At 51.8% G+C, this 17,285-nt stretch overlaps 5 protein-coding genes across 5 annotated transcripts; 3 read left to right on the plus strand and 2 right to left on the minus strand.

The window, feature by feature from the left end:
• Window positions 1-991: 991 nt before the first annotated feature.
• Window positions 992-4,999, minus strand: N7496_005966 (putative checkpoint protein kinase (SldA); the record flags this gene model as incomplete). The annotated part of the gene is made up of 3 exons (XM_056698895.1): window positions 992-3,201; window positions 3,252-3,681; window positions 3,800-4,999. 3 exons carry the CDS (start codon window positions 4,997-4,999, stop codon window positions 992-994), a joined length of 3,840 nt encoding a protein of 1,279 aa, XP_056554308.1.
• Window positions 5,000-5,342: 343 nt separating this feature from the next.
• N7496_005967 (DNA-(apurinic or apyrimidinic site) lyase APN1) lies at window positions 5,343-7,192 on the plus strand (the record flags this gene model as incomplete). The annotated part of the gene is made up of 5 exons (XM_056698896.1): window positions 5,343-5,829; window positions 5,891-5,927; window positions 5,983-6,102; window positions 6,153-6,287; window positions 6,346-7,192. 5 exons carry the CDS (start codon window positions 5,343-5,345, stop codon window positions 7,190-7,192), a joined length of 1,626 nt encoding a protein of 541 aa, XP_056554309.1.
• Window positions 7,193-7,728: 536 nt separating this feature from the next.
• On the minus strand, window positions 7,729-9,608 carry N7496_005968 (putative nucleotide-sugar transporter; the record flags this gene model as incomplete). Its single annotated transcript, XM_056698897.1, has 2 exons — window positions 7,729-9,051; window positions 9,144-9,608. 2 exons carry the CDS (start codon window positions 9,606-9,608, stop codon window positions 7,729-7,731), a joined length of 1,788 nt encoding a protein of 595 aa, XP_056554310.1.
• Window positions 9,609-10,919: 1,311 nt separating this feature from the next.
• N7496_005969 (glycoside hydrolase family 15 protein) lies at window positions 10,920-13,152 on the plus strand (the record flags this gene model as incomplete). Its single annotated transcript, XM_056698898.1, has 3 exons — window positions 10,920-12,687; window positions 12,762-12,826; window positions 12,943-13,152. The coding sequence occupies 3 exons, from the start codon at window positions 10,920-10,922 to the stop codon at window positions 13,150-13,152; spliced, it is 2,043 nt and encodes a 680-aa protein (XP_056554311.1).
• A 1,310-nt stretch (window positions 13,153-14,462) lies between these two features.
• N7496_005970 (uncharacterized protein) lies at window positions 14,463-17,088 on the plus strand (the record flags this gene model as incomplete). Its single annotated transcript, XM_056698899.1, has 2 exons — window positions 14,463-14,786; window positions 14,875-17,088. The coding sequence occupies 2 exons, from the start codon at window positions 14,463-14,465 to the stop codon at window positions 17,086-17,088; spliced, it is 2,538 nt and encodes an 845-aa protein (XP_056554312.1).
• Window positions 17,089-17,285: the final 197 nt, after the last annotated feature.

Raw genomic sequence — 17,285 nt, forward strand, 5'->3', positions numbered from 1 at the left:
TGCCTTATGTCTGTGCAATTTTTCGACCTTGATGCCAGCGAGCTTATTTTTAACTCCATTTTGCTTCTATTTGGGTTCTTATCTGTCATCTTTCGCTCGTCTGATGAGATCTTATTCATATTTTTTCCCTTTCTTGATTCGACTCGACTCGTGTGAAGGGCGGGTTTAATTTGTTTCCGCGATCATGTCTGTCCTCGACTTTGATCTGCGCTTGCAGATGCAGAAGTACTCCATCAGCTCTTTCTCAAGATCAATATCTTTGAAGCTGCTCTGCTCTGCCCTGCCCCCGCCCAACACACTCGCCAAGCACGTCTCCCCTCCTCTCGATATCGAGATTGCATTGCAGTGCGTCGCATCTTAGCTCGTGTTTCAGCACTTGAGCCCTCTATGACAGTTGTGGCATCCAGAGCCTTGTCTTGCACTTTGCTCTATGCTTATGCCTATTTTTTTCTTTGACAACGAATCTTCTCCAAGTCTTTATCATTTGCGTTACTCGATATCCAGTATTTAGATTTAGGACTCTGTTATCTTTACCTTGTTTGTGAATCGGGATTCCTTTTTCTAGCGTGATGATCGTTGGATTTGGTTCGTTGAATTATTACTCTTCTCTTCTCCAAACGCTTCCTCTTGTATAGATTGTAGACGTAGACATGCAGTAGGGACAGGAGGTTACTTTGAAGGGCTGGGTAGTCTTGTATAGATGAGATAACTGGAGAACCTGCACTGGAATGACGGGGTAAGTGTGTATATAGCGTACCAATGCAATGCTATCTACCCATATAAAAGCCTAAAGAACCGCCACATAATCACCATGCTCTTCAACAGGGTATGCAAAAAAACGACATAATAGGCAAAAAGGGGGGGTATAAAGACTCTAAACCGAAATATCATACAGAACAAGAAACACAGAAACCATCCTCATCCACATCTAACCATGCTCCAACAAAACCCGAAAGGAAACCAAGATCAGATGGAAGTAACAGACCAAACCTCAAACACGCTCAAGTTTCCTCTTCCTCTCCGCAAGAACAGCTTCAATCCGTCGAACTTGCAACGCAAGACCCTTCTTCTCCGCATTGCAAGTAAGCCATTCTTCCATTCGGCCCCGGACATAGGCCATAGACTTGAGAACGGGTAACACGGGCCCAGCACCGTCGCCGTCACCACCACCCTCCATAGCAATCCACCTCTCCGCACCGGGATTAAGCAATAAATCAAAGACATCGCTCCAAATTTCACGGTCCCAGTATCGTTTCAGCGATTCACGGATGCGATACGTTCGATTTCCAGCTCCAGCATTGGCATCACTAGTCCGCACGGGCGCACTTTCAAGATACTTCCCGAAAAGAAGGATATGAATTACGCCCGCGATACCGTAGAGATCGATTTGATGCGTCCAGGGCCGTGCTTCGCGGATTTCGTTGCACTCGTGAGTCTCTGTTTCCCAATCTGCCAGGAACTGGACGCTAGACGGGAAGGCGTTCATGTCAATTGCGCGACCGAAGTCTATCAAGGCTAGACCCTTGGCGCGCCAGCCGAAGGCGCCGGATGGTGCGTATGCGGGGGTATCGCGCGGGTTGGCGGTTGATGTGGAGCCATCGCCTAGATCTAGGAGGGAGAGAGCTTTTGTGGGTGGGTCTGTGGGGAGGGAGTCGTCTAGACGGACGAGGCAGTTGTCTGCTTTGATGTCGCCGTGTAGGATTCCTGTTGCGTGGAGTGCTTCGATTGTGCGGAAGAGCTCGATTGAGAAGAACATTGCGAGGGACTCGTCTAGGCCGCCGTCGCTGGGGTGTGTAGAGCTGATGGAGTCGTTGCGGAGGATGTTGACTAGGTCGAGGAGTGTGCCTTGGCCGCGGTAGTCTTCGACGAGGAAGCTTTCCCGTGGGTGGACGTGAAGCTCGTGGGCGCGAACGATGCTGTCCACGGCGCGGGTGTGCTTTGGTGCGTTGCGGAGACGCTCGTGCGCGGTGCGAATCATGTAGAATTCCCAGGCGCTGGCGGGCCCGTTTTCGACTTTGACTGCTTCGAAGGGGTATCGAGCGCTGTCGTAGGGGTTCGACTTGCCGGTGTTTTCTTCGTCCGAGTCAGAGCCGTAGGATCGTTGATGATCCACACTTTCGGCAAGGTAGACGGGTGCATATGCGCCAGCGCCTAGCTCACGACGGATGGTGTAGCTACGCTCAGCACCGGGGAAGTCGAGAGTAGGCGTCTCGTAGCGATCGTCATCCGCATTTCGGGATTTTCGGTTGTGCGCTTTGACAAACTTTTGGATCATGCTAGCATAGTTGCTATCTTGGACGTGGCCATGATATCCCGGATAGGCAGCAAGTGGTGGATCCAGGGAGTTCAAGATAGTATTGCGAATTCCCTTGTCCGTTGGATTGCACTGCGAATCCTTGATGATTGCTTCTCGTCGGCGAGCTTTCGGGGCAAGAGCCTTGAAGGCAGTCGGACTAAAAGGGACATCAACTGCTGAGCCGACAGTGTGATCCCCATGGTAGGGCGTCATTGGCCCGAATTCACTAGAAAGGAGGTCGCCCATTTGCGGCACACCAGAGGGTGACCTTGGTTTCGACGGAGTCTTCGCATTGTAAAGACTCCTAGCTGCCGTCATTGAGATAGACGACTCGGTTCGTTCCACAATAGGTGTCATGAAAGGCAGCCGGTTCTGCGCCATAATAGCAGGATCGCGATACGTCCCATAGGGAGGGTTATAGTCATCAGGCATTCGAGGTATGAACCTCTCCTTCTCTGGAGTACCATGCTCGGATTCGACATCTCCCTGACTGACAACGGAATGCGACGTAGCGTCGGCAGATTCACCACCAGGGACATCTTTGCTGACGCTGAAATCAGTCCAATCGCCTCCAGCTATACTGTCAGCCCGGGTCGTGTTGCCGTCACCATACTCCGTGTCATCATAAGATTTATGGAAGGTATGAGTTTCATCGTCGCCAAAGTCACTCGAAGCCGCAGAGATGTGGCCGGTGCCTGTACTATCAACGGTACTAGCACAGTCCTCATCCTCATACTCGCTGCCATAGAGACTATCAGCAGCATCGTCCATCTCAGCTTTCAATGGTTGATTGAAGATGCCATAGATTTCATCCGTTGCAGCCCGAGTATGCATAGTCATTGTTGGCTCTCGAGTGCTCTTCCTTCGGGCCTTGGAGCTCGTCGGCGAGTCGAATTTCATTTTGACTAAAACGCGTTAGCCTTCAGAAACGAGGAGTTTAGCAGGTCGTACTCACTGGTCTGCGTTTCTCCCTGCACCTTGAATTTTCTCGCTTTTCCAGTTTTGCCTTCATAGGGTCCATCATGATGTTGTGATTGAGATGGCTGTTCATCAGGAGCTGGCTTTTGCTCCAACCCTTCGGCCAGCGGCTCATCCTTGAACACCTTCAGTTTCGTCGGCCGAGCATCCCCAGCCGCATTGCCAGAGACTTGCTTCAGAGGCTCCTTATGCTCACGCCAATTCTTATTCATCCAACCACGTTTCATCGCTCGCAACTCCTCGAAACTAACTTCATGCGTTGGATCTTTGTGGTCGGGGTATACTGCTTCAAGGTCGACAAAAACACGCTCACGTCGACCAGTTCGCGGGTTTACCGCTTCCCTTACATGGTGTTCTGGAATTTGCTTGGGGGCACTTGGTTGTTCTGAAGGTGGATTTAGATTGGACTGTATACACACAATCGAAACACATAGGTTCAAGCCAGCAATTAGTCCTGTGATCGTAAATATACGGAAGGTCTCTGAAGAAGAGGAAAGGAAGGGCAATCTGGTATTGCAAACTCACCTCGTCCCTGAAAATGGCCATCTTTTGCGTTGGCACCTGTTTCTTCCCCGCCTTCAATGTCTCCCCCGCCCAAGGCTTGGCCTCCACCTCGTTTTCCTTCCTACGCTCTCGCATCGATCCGATACTGTCCCATCCCTTCGATTGTCCGCTGGTCGCTGGTTGACTCGACTGTGCTGCATCAGCATCGGAGAAGATCGCCATCTTCATCTTCCCAGACTTCGTCTTGGCAGGGGCAGCAGGTTGTGGTGCTGATCGCGAGGCTTGCGGGTTGGCAGCGGTCTCCGTAGAGGCGAATGGATCCATCTTAGCTGCCAGAGCGGGCCGAACAGCGGGCAGAGCAGGTGAAGATGGCCCGGCATCCTGTGATTGCTGCTCATATCGTTGCTGGAACTCGCTGTATTTTCTCGCGAGCCGCTCAACCGGCCGAGCCTCGCGGTCCATGCCAAGCCTATATACTTCGTCGGCCTGTGTCCAACGCCCGGCGCCCTCTAGCCATGCGGCAAACTCCTCGTAGAACAACGCCAGTCCCTCACCGATGTGGTGTCGTGCAAGGAATGCAAAGGTCTCACGCGGGGCATCGGAGAAGAGTCTAATGTAGTGCATCCACAACCGAAGGTACCGCGGGTCATTCCTGTAGTGTGATGATGACAGGAAGGACTTGGTAGCACGTTCGAGCAGCGGGAGGAGCCCAGATTCAGGCGTAGCTTGGGCAGACGGGTACGCGTTCAAAGTCCATTTCACGTAGCGGTCGTAAACATCGAGGGGATCGTCCGATTCTCCTATTGATTCCAACTCATTTTCGTATTCTTGGCGAATTGCACCGTTGATGGTCCTTGTGTCGTTTGGCGAGGGTGTCGACAATTTGTCGCTTGTGCTGCCTCCAGAGAAAATCCGTGCCAGTTCTCGGGCTGATCTGCCGCCGGGGAGGGACTGGACATTCTCTCTTTTGGGCCTCGATAATGTCGAAGTCGACGAAGTCGTTGGATGCCGCCATGTTGCCGAGATCTTTGGCAAGATCTGACCTGTGCGGAATGTCGCCAAACGGTTCGTGGGAATTGGCGAGGGGTTTGGGCCACACAAGACGACAAGACGAGATCCGGTGTTGGTTCCCAAAAGGCAGATTGGGTTATCGATAAACATCACATGACCTGTTACCCCGGTGATCAGCACGTGACTACCACCCTGATTCGAGGGACCCATTGCCCGGTTATGATTCAACGGAAAGAAGAAAGTAAAAGAGACATTTATTTACGGAGGGAGAGACAGAATCTGATCTGAAGCCATTGGATCACTCAGCAGAATCTTACATCCATAAATCATTCGAATCAAGTGATCGTGGCGCACCGCTGGCAGTTCTTCTTGCAACTTCTCCACAGCCGCACCCAATCAGCTCCGGACCCATCAATTTTACCCAGTTGTTATCAGTCTCCATCAAAAGCTCCCAACGTCAACTGCAAGACCAACTCTATGCAAGAGGGTCATGTCTATACTATCCAAAGATAAGACATCACCTACAGCAGCCGAGTCGACCACTCAATCCTCAATGCAGGCCTCAACCGCCAAGGGCAGCCACAAAAGGAACCTGAGCAATGGGACACCAGATAACTCTCCATTGAGACGATCCAAACGACAAAGGTCCACCGCCAATCTGAAAGAGGCCTCATCTGGTGAAGAGTCTGAAGTGGAAGACAAGGTAGTACCAACGCCGAGGAAAGCGTCCAGCGCCAAATCTACGCCCAAGGCTACCAAGGAAAAGAAGACTGAAGTTGCATCATCAGTCAAGAAAGAGGCCACTGAAGAGACGGAACTTGCTTCCAGTGTCATTGCTGCCAAGAAAGAATCCGTCGTTAAGACTGAAGGAGTCGATACCGAAGTGAAGACCGAGGCTGGGGCAGCTTCAACCGTTCAAACGAAGCCTGCCAAGAAGGCTAGAAAGACCAAGGAAGAGAAGGAAGCCGAAGCCATGCCGCTCGCACTCCGAACCCAGGGGCTGAAGATGTTTGTTGGTGCTCATGTCAGCGCTGCAAAGGGTTAGTACTTGTCGCGGTTGGTATTGATTGTTGAGGAGCTAATCGCAGCATCTTCGAACAGGTGTATTCAACTCGATCACCAATAGTACACAGATCGGGTAAGTGGTGAAGCACATCGTTGTATTTAAAGCCAAAGCTAATGAATAGCATCAGAGGTAACGCCTTTGCACTATTCCTCAAGTCGCAGAGAAAATGGGACAACCCACCTCTCCAGGATGATGTCCGCGATCAGTTCCGGAAAATGTGCGCCGAGCAGAACTATGATGCAGCCAAGTGAGTCTTCCTCCTTCATCATTGAACGACTGGCCTTTAACATATCATAGACACGTTCTGCCTCACGGGTCCTATCTCGTCAACCTAGCACAGAATGACAAGACCAAGGCTAAGCAAGCATACGACTCCTTCCTGGACGACCTCCGTCGCTGTGAAGCCCTCGGCATCAAACTCTACAACTTCCAGTACGCTCAACCCACAATCTCCTCCTCAACCCCCCATCTCATACTAACAAACTACCAGCCCGGGAAGCACCAACCAAACCCCCCTCCCGGAAGCCCTCGCCCGTCTAGCATCCGCCCTAACAAAAGCCCTCACGGAAACAACCACCGTCATCCCCGTCCTAGAAACAATGTGCGGCCACGGCAACACAATCGGCGGCTCCCTCTCCGAATTCCGCGACTTGCTCGCCCTAATCCCACAAGAGCACCACTCCCGCATCGGCATCTGCATCGACACATGCCACAGTTTCGCCGCAGGCTACGACCTCGTCACACCAGAGGGCTTCAAAGCTTTCCTAACCGAATTCGACGACCTAATCGGCCTCCGATTCCTCCGCGCCCTGCATCTAAACGACTCCAAAGCTCCGCGTGGCAGTAAACGCGATCTACACGCTAACATCGGCACGGGATTCCTCGGTCTCCGCGCATTCCACAACGTCATGAACGAGCCGCGCTTCGAGGGTCTCCCCATGGTCTTGGAAACGCCTATCGACCGCGTCCCCGGACAAACGGCTTCCTCTGCGGCGGACGACGACGCAGATAGTTGCGCCAGTGAGTCTGAGAAGAAGCCGAAAAAGGGTGTCAAGAAGGGCGGGAAACGGCCTGCTGGGGCTGCGCCGGCTGCGGTGCCTGATCACGGGGTGTGGGCTCGGGAGATTAAGTTGCTGGAGTCGTTGATTGGGATGGATCCGGAGGGGGAGGAATTTAGAGCTTTGGAGAAGAAGCTTTCGGAGGAGGGGAGGGAGATGAGGGAGAAGCAGATGGAGCAGTATGAGAGGAAGTTGGAGACTGAGAAGAAGAAGGAGGCTAAGGCGAAGGAGAAGGGGCAGAAGAGTCTTATGGATATGATGAAGAAGGGGAAGGCGTGAGAATGGCGATGCTGGAATGAACCAGTCTAGAGTAATGCATGGGAGGCTGTATTTCGAGTATCCAAAAGCTCTATACTGCAAGCCAGCTTCTAAGCGGGACAATTACAAAACACCAGGCAAAAGGAGAAGAATCGTGATATTGATTTAATTGAATATGCAATGAAAATTAGGCCAGCCAATATGGCCTTGAAAGAAGAAAATCGCATTTGATGGTATCAGGCAAGCCACCGCTCTGCAATGAATCCAATAGCCTCCATGCAAATCATAAACAAGACACCTCCTTTACCAACCCCCCGACTTCATTACTCCATGGGGAGTAGTCAGCGTGTACATCAATTACCCGGCGACATGCAAATCCACCTACATCACGAATGCGGCCGCTTCCTTCTATCCAGGTCCCAGACCTTTCATCAGGTGAAGATGGAGCCGAAGCCATGCGGTGGTGTCGCCGGTACAAAATACCATTCTAAGATAGCATATAGATAGATCGGATAGGAGACGTCATTGTCGTCGAGAATGGAATGAGATTGGAAGGACTAAGGGTGGGATGGGGTTTGGGTTCGCATGGGCGAGACCGAAGAGCTAGAATGGACGCCCGGGGAATCCTCCCGATCGGACGCTTGGAGGTGGGAGAATCCCGCATCGGCCATGGTGGTGATGGTTGGAGGGGCGGATCTAATGGGCGTCTCGATCTCGTCCTCCGGGATGGTGGTGGAAATTGACAGGTTGTGCATTGCGCCGCTTGCCCGGACACGGAACGAGCGTCGCTGGTCACCGACGGACGATGTTTGCAAATCATCATCGTACTGTGCCGCAGGGATGGCGCCCGTCTCGGCATCGTTGACAGGGTGGTAGTCTCCAAACTCACCACCGCTGACATCTTCAGAGTCAGAGTCTGGCGTCCCATCACGGTGCCAGTCGTCATCCTCTGCCTCACTGCGCATTTTGGAGATTTTCATGTAATTGTAGCATCCAATGCTACCAATGGTGACCACCAAGCCGGTGATGTTGACAACCGTGAGCTTATCATGGAAGATAACGCCCGCAGCACTGATCGTGACGACTTCTTTGAAGATTCCACAAATACTGAGAGTGACGACGGACGAACGTTTCAACAAGGCGAATTCGGAGGAGATCATGCAAAAGGCGAGGATACCCGGGAATATCAACAGGCACGACCCGAACAAAGTTCCCCGCTGTTCAGCAAGCGTAAGGAAACCATAGTGAATATCGTTAGGACCCTCGACCACGAGCGAGATGGCGAGAAGTGAGAAGAACATGACGGGCGTAAGGAGAAAGAGAGTCGAGAATGGATTGGAGGTAGCCGGATGGCGAAGAAGAAGAATCTGGGTCAGGCCCCATCGGAAACCTGAAAAGAAAGCGGAAGCAATGACTAGACTGAATCCAACCGCATTGAAAGCGGTCTCGCCTGCTACCATCATCACTACACCGATCGTCATTGTAGCGATGATAAGGATCAGTTTGACAGAGGGAGATTCGAGGCGGAAAAGGAAAGCAAAGAGAAGAACGAAGGCGAGTGCAGATGATTTGCACATGGTAAGAAACGTCAAGGAGATAAATTTGAGGGACGTGTTGCCGAGGCCAATATCGAGTGATGTCGCAGCACCGCAAGGAACAAGGCGTGTTATATAGAAGGATTTTGTGAGCACCGGTTCAGATTCCTCGGGGTCTTCCACGGGCGATGCTGAGGGTGACCGCGGGGGATGTCTAGGGCGTAGAGAAGGAAATATCCAAAGCAAAAGAGCGGCAAGGGAGAATTGGACAGCCATGTGCAGGCTGGTGGTGAAGAGAGGAAAGGGGAAGACGATGTCATTTTCAGAGAACATCCATTTGTTGTACTGCAGGGAAAACACAATATTGTTAACTATCACTCATCGTTTCCCTGGACCGGCCGACAATAATTTGACAGGGATGTTTGCAGAGTACTTACGATGGAGATGGACAGGGAGAAAAAGTACCACAGCAGGATCAACCCAGCGTTCGCAAGCAGCTTGCGAGCGACGTTCCGATCAGCTAACCCTAGCGAGGGCAGACCGAATCGAGACGACTTGACATCAGCGATACGAGCATCCAACTTGCGACGTTGGCGACGCCGCCGCCGTCGCTGGCGTTTCTGGTTTGCTGTGAGACCCGTCTCCTCGTCATATTGGTCATCGTCCGAACTCATCACATCCAGCTCCCGATTTTCCAGGGCCGAGGACGATATCTCGGAAGAATCGGTATCCTCGGCTGTCAAGGGCTCCTGTTCGTCCCATTTGTTTGGAGCTGCGTCTCCATGCGGTCGCAGGCTATCATCCCTCCGTTCCGAGGAGCCCGGCTGCATTGAACGATTTGCGCCCGTGAGCACTGAGCTCCGCCGTCGGTGGTGCCCGTTGCCGGCGGGTGACAACCCCATTATCGGACTGGGATGGAGACGAGAATCGGAAGGGAGGAGGAGGTAGGCGAATCAAGTTGTGTCAGCCCCATGAGGGTGCGACCGGGGAGTGTGTACACACGACCGCGCACCCTTTTGTTGCGAGGAAGAAAGTAGAGAGAGAGAGAGAGGTACGGCTCGGCAGGGTGGTGCGGTCGGAGATGGACAAGGTCAAAGACCTCGAGGTTGATAGAAGAGTAAAAGGAAAGTGAAGGGGGAGATCAAGGAAAGGAAAGGTCACGCGGGGAGGGGGGAAATAGCAAGTCGGGGGAAGATAAAGTTAAAAGTTGAAGAAACACCGACGGGCGGTTGATGGGGGCAAAATAGAAGGAGAGTTAGAGGGCCCTTGGCACTCACTCAGGGCCTTGTTTTTACCGTCTCCCCTTATCGAGACTCCCCTTAGGCCTGAGGCCTTGTATGATTTGGCCCTTCAGGCGGTGGCCCTTCCTCCCCCTCTCGATTCCTCTTCTTTTCTCCTCTCTTAATCTCCTTCCTCACATTTGTGGTTTCTCACTGGCCGCCACCATAGCTCCACCCAGCTTTGGCTCCACCGTCCGGTCGATCCGGGGTCCAGAGGGCACAACAGACCCAAGGATTTATGCGGTGAGTCCAAGGCCCAGGCTTACCCCGCTACGATTGGCGGACTGTGACTTCCGATGAGGCTTGCTAGGTATTGCTGGTTATCGCCGGTTACCAGGATGAAGCTGGGGGACGAGCTCGTCGAGATTGGGAGAGGGTCAAGCGGTGGCCCATCTTGAAACAGATGGCTGCTTGAGGTCTCACGGCTGGTAGATTGCTGCAGATCCGCCTGTGCTTGGCAGACTTGACCGCGACGGACACGAGAGTGGCTTCGATTCGAAAAAAGCTGCATATATAGCCGCTCAAGATGCTGCCAGGACAAATGTGCCGGATGAATGAGCTTTGCGATAATGACGATGGGGCTCTCCGTACCAGTGCGGCTCCCTCCAATAGCCTGCCGCAATGAAAAGAACCGCTCAACCATCGATATGACCTCAGTCTGAATCCATTCTCATCATCATGTCATTGCCTCCCAGACCCCTCTGGCCAGTATCGGGGGTCATATATGCCCCCCTTGGCTGGTAGAACTTACGGTTGACTGAGGTTGCACTCCTTGAACCTCGCCCATATCCTGCGTGTCTTGATCTGTTAGCTGGATCGGTGATCAAGCCATTCTATCCATCTGGAATCGACTGTTGCGAGCCGCATCCTTGCTTGACTTATACTTCACTTCTTCCTCAAATCCAGTCTTCATCATCATTCTGATCAGTCATTATGGCTCAGAAACCCTCGTATAATGCCATTGAGGACTATGGTTTGATCGGGGACATGCACACATGTGCCCTGATCAGCAAGGCCGGTAGTCTGGATTATATGTGTTGGCCGGTCTTTGATTCCCCCACGGTCTTCTGTCGTCTTTTGGATGAGAAGAAGGGCGGCTTCTGGTCCGTGGAGCCTTCCAGGGCAATGGTTGATCCGCACAACAAACAGCGGTATCTACCATACTCGAATCTGCTCGAAACACGCTGGACCAATGAAGATGGAGTCGTGACTCTGCTGGACTACTTCCCTGTGACGCCGAAAAAGCTGGCTCAGTCGGGCCGACTGCTCTCGGGCTACTGTCCGTGCAATGAGCCCGGGGCTAACCGCTTCAAGTCGGGGCTGCAGCACTCGGGTGTGATCAGAAAGATCGAGTGTATGCGAGGCTCTATGGAGTTACAGGTGGAAGTGTTCCCGGCTTTTAATTATGCACGGGATACGCATATCGCTCGTGCAAAATTGGAAAATGACTTGACCAAGCACCGGTGCCAGACTGTCCATTTTGAGAGTGAGTCAGAGCGGCTGCAGCTCGATATCTTTGCCGATTCGCGGGAGCCAGACAAGCTCGGGCTCCCCAAGGCTAATTTCAGCATTGAGGAGCGACCGGGGGGAATGGGTCGCGGACTTGTGGCCCTGGTTCGCCTGTCCGAGGGACAAACTGTGCACTTCATACTGCATAGTCCCGAGAAGGCGGTGCCTGGCTCGGCTCTGATGGGAGCATATTTGGGAAAGATGGAGGAAGACACGTCTGACTACTGGACTGATTGGACTCGCAAGTGTGCATTCCGTGGACACTATCGAGAGACGGTTGAGCGAAGTCTCTTGATCTTGAAGTTACTCACCTACAAACCGACGGGAGCTATCGTTGCAGCGCCTACATTCTCACTCCCAGAAAATGTGGGTGGTGCCCGCAATTGGGACTATCGATACTCCTGGGTGCGCGACACAGCATTTACACTGTACGTCTTCCTGAAAATGGGATACAGCCGAGAGGCGGAAGACTACGTGAACTTTATCTTTGAACGGATCTTCCCGCATGCCGCACAGGACATTGAGCCCGGAAGCAAGCGACCCTTCTTGCCGCTGATGTTCACTATCCGGGGCGAGTACGACATTCCCGAACTGGAGCTGGACCACCTTGATGGGTACAAGGGCAGCAAGCCCGTCCGCATAGGTAACGCGGCTGTTTTCCACACGCAGCTCGATATCTATGGCGAACTCTTGGACAGCATCTACCTCTACAACAAGCACGGGAATCCAATCACGTATGACCAATGGGGTTCGATTCGCCGTATGGTGAATTATGTCATTGGTGTGAGACACCAAAAGGACATGTCCATTTGGGAGAGCCGGGGCCAAATCCAAAACTTCATCTACTCCAAGGTCATGATGTGGGTAGCCCTGGATCGTGGAATCCGTTTGGCAGAAAAGCGAGCCAGTCTGCCCTGTCCAGACCGATTCAAGTGGATCCAAGTGCGAGATGAACTGTACGACGAGATCATGGACAGAGGATACAACGCTGAGCGCGGCCATTTCTGTCAAAGCTACGAGAGCCGAGAGGTTCTTGATGCGTCGATTCTCATCGCGCCGTTGGTCTTCTTCGTGGCACCCAATGACCCACGATTCATCAGTACTCTCAAGCGCATTCTGCAAAGCCCGGAGAAGGAGGGCCTCTCCAGTGCTAAGATGGTATTCCGATATGACCACCTGAAAGCCAATGATGGTAAGTATTCCACCTCCCCGGATGTATCTTCACATCCTCCCACCCGACCCGTTACTGATGCCCATGTCGCACAGGCGTTGGCGGAGGCGAAGGTGCCTTCATCATGGTTACCTTCTGGCTCGTCGAATCAATGGCCCGTGTAAGTGCTCTCCAAGCCCCTGTCGTGCAACCCCGAGCATCATTTACAATTCCAATTCCAATTCCACTCCGTACACTAACCATGAACCCACCCGGGTTGCCTCGTCGCATATATAGGCCGCAAAGTACGATGTCCCCATTCCGAATCTTTGGAAACTTGCGCTCTCGCATTTTGACAATATCCTGTCTTATTCGAATCATCTGGGCATGTTTTCTGAAGAAGTGGCTATCTCTGGTGAGCAGATGGGTAATACGCCCCAGGCATTTAGTCATCTGGCTTGTATTAGTGCTGCTATGAATTTGGAGAGGTTGGGTCGTGAGGAGTAGATTGGTGGGAGTAGAGGTGCTTGGAGGCAGGCATCTCTCCCCTTAAAAATGTTTTTCAGTTTCAGTTTCTCCTTTGATAGATGGGCTTTGTTATTTTTAATTCCTTGAATTTGATTTGCTTTGGTTTCGTCTGATCTAAGTAATTTTTTGTGGAGTCTAGGCAGCTACGGCCTTCGCGTTGCGATCATTTTATGGGCCCTTTAACCAACGTAATGAATTACTTACCTAGTCTTGACTTCTAGGTTCTACTTACGATGGAGATAAATATCTTCCATCCCGAGTTAAAATAATTTAGTAGCAAAACGGAGCATACATTCTGCATTACGATCATTTTATCGGCCCTCCAGCCATCGTAATAAATTACTTACCTAGTCTTGCCTTCTAGGCTTTACTTGCGGTGGAGAAGTATATCTTTCGTCCCAGGTTAAAATAGTTTAGTAGCAGAACGGAGCATTCATTACAAGGAATGTATCTTTTGTGAGCCGGGCCGCGACTATGATTGGTCGGCTATCAGAGATTCCGCACATTCACTGATTAGCCTCCTACGAGCTGTTAATACTTATCTGGTGTATGCGACTTTAGTATATTGGGACCTAGGGTGTAGTTGGTTGTTCTTCGTGAGAATATTCTCTTTGTGACAGCGGCTTTTCTCTATTCTTTCTTGTTGATGATTCCATTACTAACGGCTGGTTAACCATTACCTATGACAGTTAACTTGTAACTACCTATTTAACCACCGGCTAGCCACTAGTAATTAATCCCAATCATTTTCTATGTTCCAATAGTACTGCTCTTTGTTAGCTAATACTAGTTTCGGCTAACTACCTCTGCTATTCAATTAGTTTGGCCGTCGCATTGTTAATCACCACTGCTGGTTCTGAAATACTATTGTAGCATACCTAGGTAACCATTACTACTCATTCAATGTCACTGCAAGCCAATCAAGATCTCAACCATCAACAGACTAGGCTTTCAGTACAATCGATGTGATGCCTACCAAGGATACCCTCGAGGATGGATCCTTCTGGGCAATCGATCCAGTGGAGACTGGGGCCGGGCCTTCAGGCGGCGCTTACATAAACCCCGCTTTGATGCGGGATCCGCGCGGGCTGATCCGTTGCCTCAACTCCACTAGGTTATTGCGTCCCCAAGACCTCGCCTTCGAGTCAATCCCGCTTCACCAACCAGCTCTGTGACGCGGCACGCGGGACTGGATTCTACAACTGGCCTGCTTCAGCTGTCTGTTGGCGCTGACTGCTGCCTCCTCAAACTGACTTAGCGCCTGAAATCCTCCAGTCTGCGCCCCCTCAATGGCGGAAGCAAGCTCGGATTGGGCTGATCGGCTTGTCTCCGATCAGGCGTTGTCGTCAGACGAGGAGGACTTTGTGTCAAGTCAAAGCACGGCGTCGGCAGACCGTGAATCTCGCACTCAAGAACGTCTGTCCTCCGCACTCGGAAGGCTCCATTTTGACACCCCGCAACTCGACAATCCGAGTTGTGATCATAGCGCGACTCGGACCTTCACACCTGACGCCGGCGCTCCGGTCCTCGATTCCTCGATGGCAAAGCCCGAGAGAAAGAAATTGGAGTTGCTTGATTTGCCTTTGGATGTGCTAAAGGACATCGTCAAAGAGGTTCGTAAAAGCTTTCGGATCATGTTCATAGATCATCAACCCACACGGAAGTTGGATCACAAAGGCTAATAGACGCGCTTGATAATAGGTGACACACACAAATGACCTCACCTCGCTTGCACTGACATGCTCCGCCCTCCATAACCTCACTATCCCCCACATGTACTCTCGCTTTGATATTGTCTGGCCTGAGTCGCTGAACCCATCGACGGAGGAATATTCCGGAGTAGATGCGTTATCTTATGGATTATCCACGCTGGTGATGGGGGAGGATGTATTCCATCAAATGCCGATGCCGAGATATGGCCAGTCCGCACACTCCTGTGCGCATTGTGGCTGTGGCGATCATGCTCACCGGCCTGCTGGTGACGAGGCGCAGGCTGTTATCCCCGGGTTTCACTCCCGACGAGGAAATTACTATGCGCAATACACCCGTACGTTCTCGATTGGCAATGGTCCGCTGAGCTGGGTCCAGGAATATTCCGTGAACAGGGAGGTGGGAAAGATGTTGGGGACACTGGTGGCCCTAGCCGTCGCGCGGATGGTCAATCTGGAGGCATTTATGTGGGACATGCCAACGGGGGTAGTCCGTGAGATCTGGCTTGCGCTTGCTTCCCTAGCAAACCGACCAGGTCACGAATGTCGACTGGAACGAGTCTGGGTGCGGTGGCATGATAACTCGGAGCATTCAATGCGCCCCAGTACCGCGCTATTGACATCGTTGCTGACTACCATGAAGAACACTCATATTGAACACCCTTCGCTATCAGTATTGCCACCGCTAAAGAGCGTGACGGTCCTTGACATAGACGAATCCGCTTATGTCGATGAGCTTGCTACTCTCATCGAACGGTCTCGTAATCGCTTGGCTGAACTGCGGATTGGGATTTCTTTAAAGGCTAGCATGTTACTGTGGGTCCGCTGTGCCAAGGAGACCGATAGTTCATTTACCCCTACCAAGCCGTGGCCCAAGGTTGGTGGAGTACTCAGCATCCTCTCCAAGCGTGATGAATCGGAGCATGAGGACGCCTCGACAAGTTCCTCCGCTGAAGAGTCGGTGCCCTCGGAACCTTCTACCTGTCCATCAACAACGGAAAAGCCTAAAGAAGGAGAGTCCGAGGTTCCCCAAGAGACGAACCCCTCACAGGGTGAAGAACAGCAATCTTCTGTACCAACTACTGAAAGTGGACCTCTATCATCCGCATGTGTTCCCAAGTCAACTTCCAAGACCCGTGTGCCTTACTATGGCTCTCAGCTGAACACTGATAAACTCAATCTCGAGGTCCTTGAGTTAGAGAGAGTCCCACTACATGTCCCAACTCTTCTGCCAACCATCGAGTGGACACGTCTGACTACTCTAACGTTGATGGCATGCACGGAACATGAGAATCTCTGGAGAGCCTTGCGCCGAAAATATGCACCTCCACCCGTACCGGCAAACAAGCAAAAATGCGATCGTCGCTCTAGTCATGAAGTCACGGAATACTCACTTAACCTCAAGCACTTGCGGACAGATAACGTGTCTGCCTATTTGATGCTGTTTATCAAGGAGGCCATTGCTCCAAATACCCTAGAGAGCGTGTACCTGCATGAAGCGCCGGGTTATGATTCAACCGTCCCGATAGATGCCATCTACAAACACATACTCCGCCGGCACCGACTGAGCCTGCGAAAGGTGCTCATCGACGCATCCGAGCGATTAGGCACGGGCTCCGACATCATGACAAATCGCTGGCACAAGTGGGTGCTCAATCAAGATATGATCTCGTTCGTCACGAGTGGCCGTATGCCGCAACTCCGGGAACTGGGAATGGCAATGGATCATCGGAACTGGCATCATTTCCTACAGCGACTCCCTAATATGTCACGACTCTATGCTCTCTATCTAACGCACATCGGCAACGCGGTCCATCAGAACCTGAAAGAACTTGCCCTCCAAGTCCTGGACATCGTCAGCATACGCCCTGACCTGAAAATCACCTACATCGGCCTACAAGCCAGATGCTACCAGATCCTCGAAGGAGGCCGTGACGGAAGCGAGCCGTACTTTGACGAAGCCCATGGAATTGATCACCCTTCAGATCTCGACGATGACGTAGAGGACGACTCTATGAGTCCAACTGGTGACGAGCATGATTCAAGCATGCCAGACGATTCTGACCGTCTATCTAGCGATCTCTCTGACGGGTACGACACCGAGCAGGAGGACGATGGTGTATCACGGGTGCGGTTCCGGCTGCAGGAGATCCTCTTTTACGACGACAAGATATCCGTTTTCAAGGCTCGCCATGGGGTGATTTAAGGGGGCGTCCTTCTTTTCTTTTCTTTCCGGGTTGCGTTGCTTTTATGTTTCTGGACATGGCTTCTGCTTAGCTCCTTTACATTTACAGGCGTCGGCAAGTTTGTGGTGCTTGGGAAACGCTTGGGCTTTGATGATTTCGTTTTAAGATACCATATGCACATCGCTTAGGATCAAATTTGTTTATTGTGAATATTTGG

Source organism: Penicillium cataractarum (genome assembly GCF_028827025.1).
Source record: "Penicillium cataractarum strain IBT 29864 chromosome Unknown utg000005l, whole genome shotgun sequence".
In the NCBI taxonomy this organism is placed as follows: domain Eukaryota; kingdom Fungi; phylum Ascomycota; class Eurotiomycetes; order Eurotiales; family Aspergillaceae; genus Penicillium; species Penicillium cataractarum.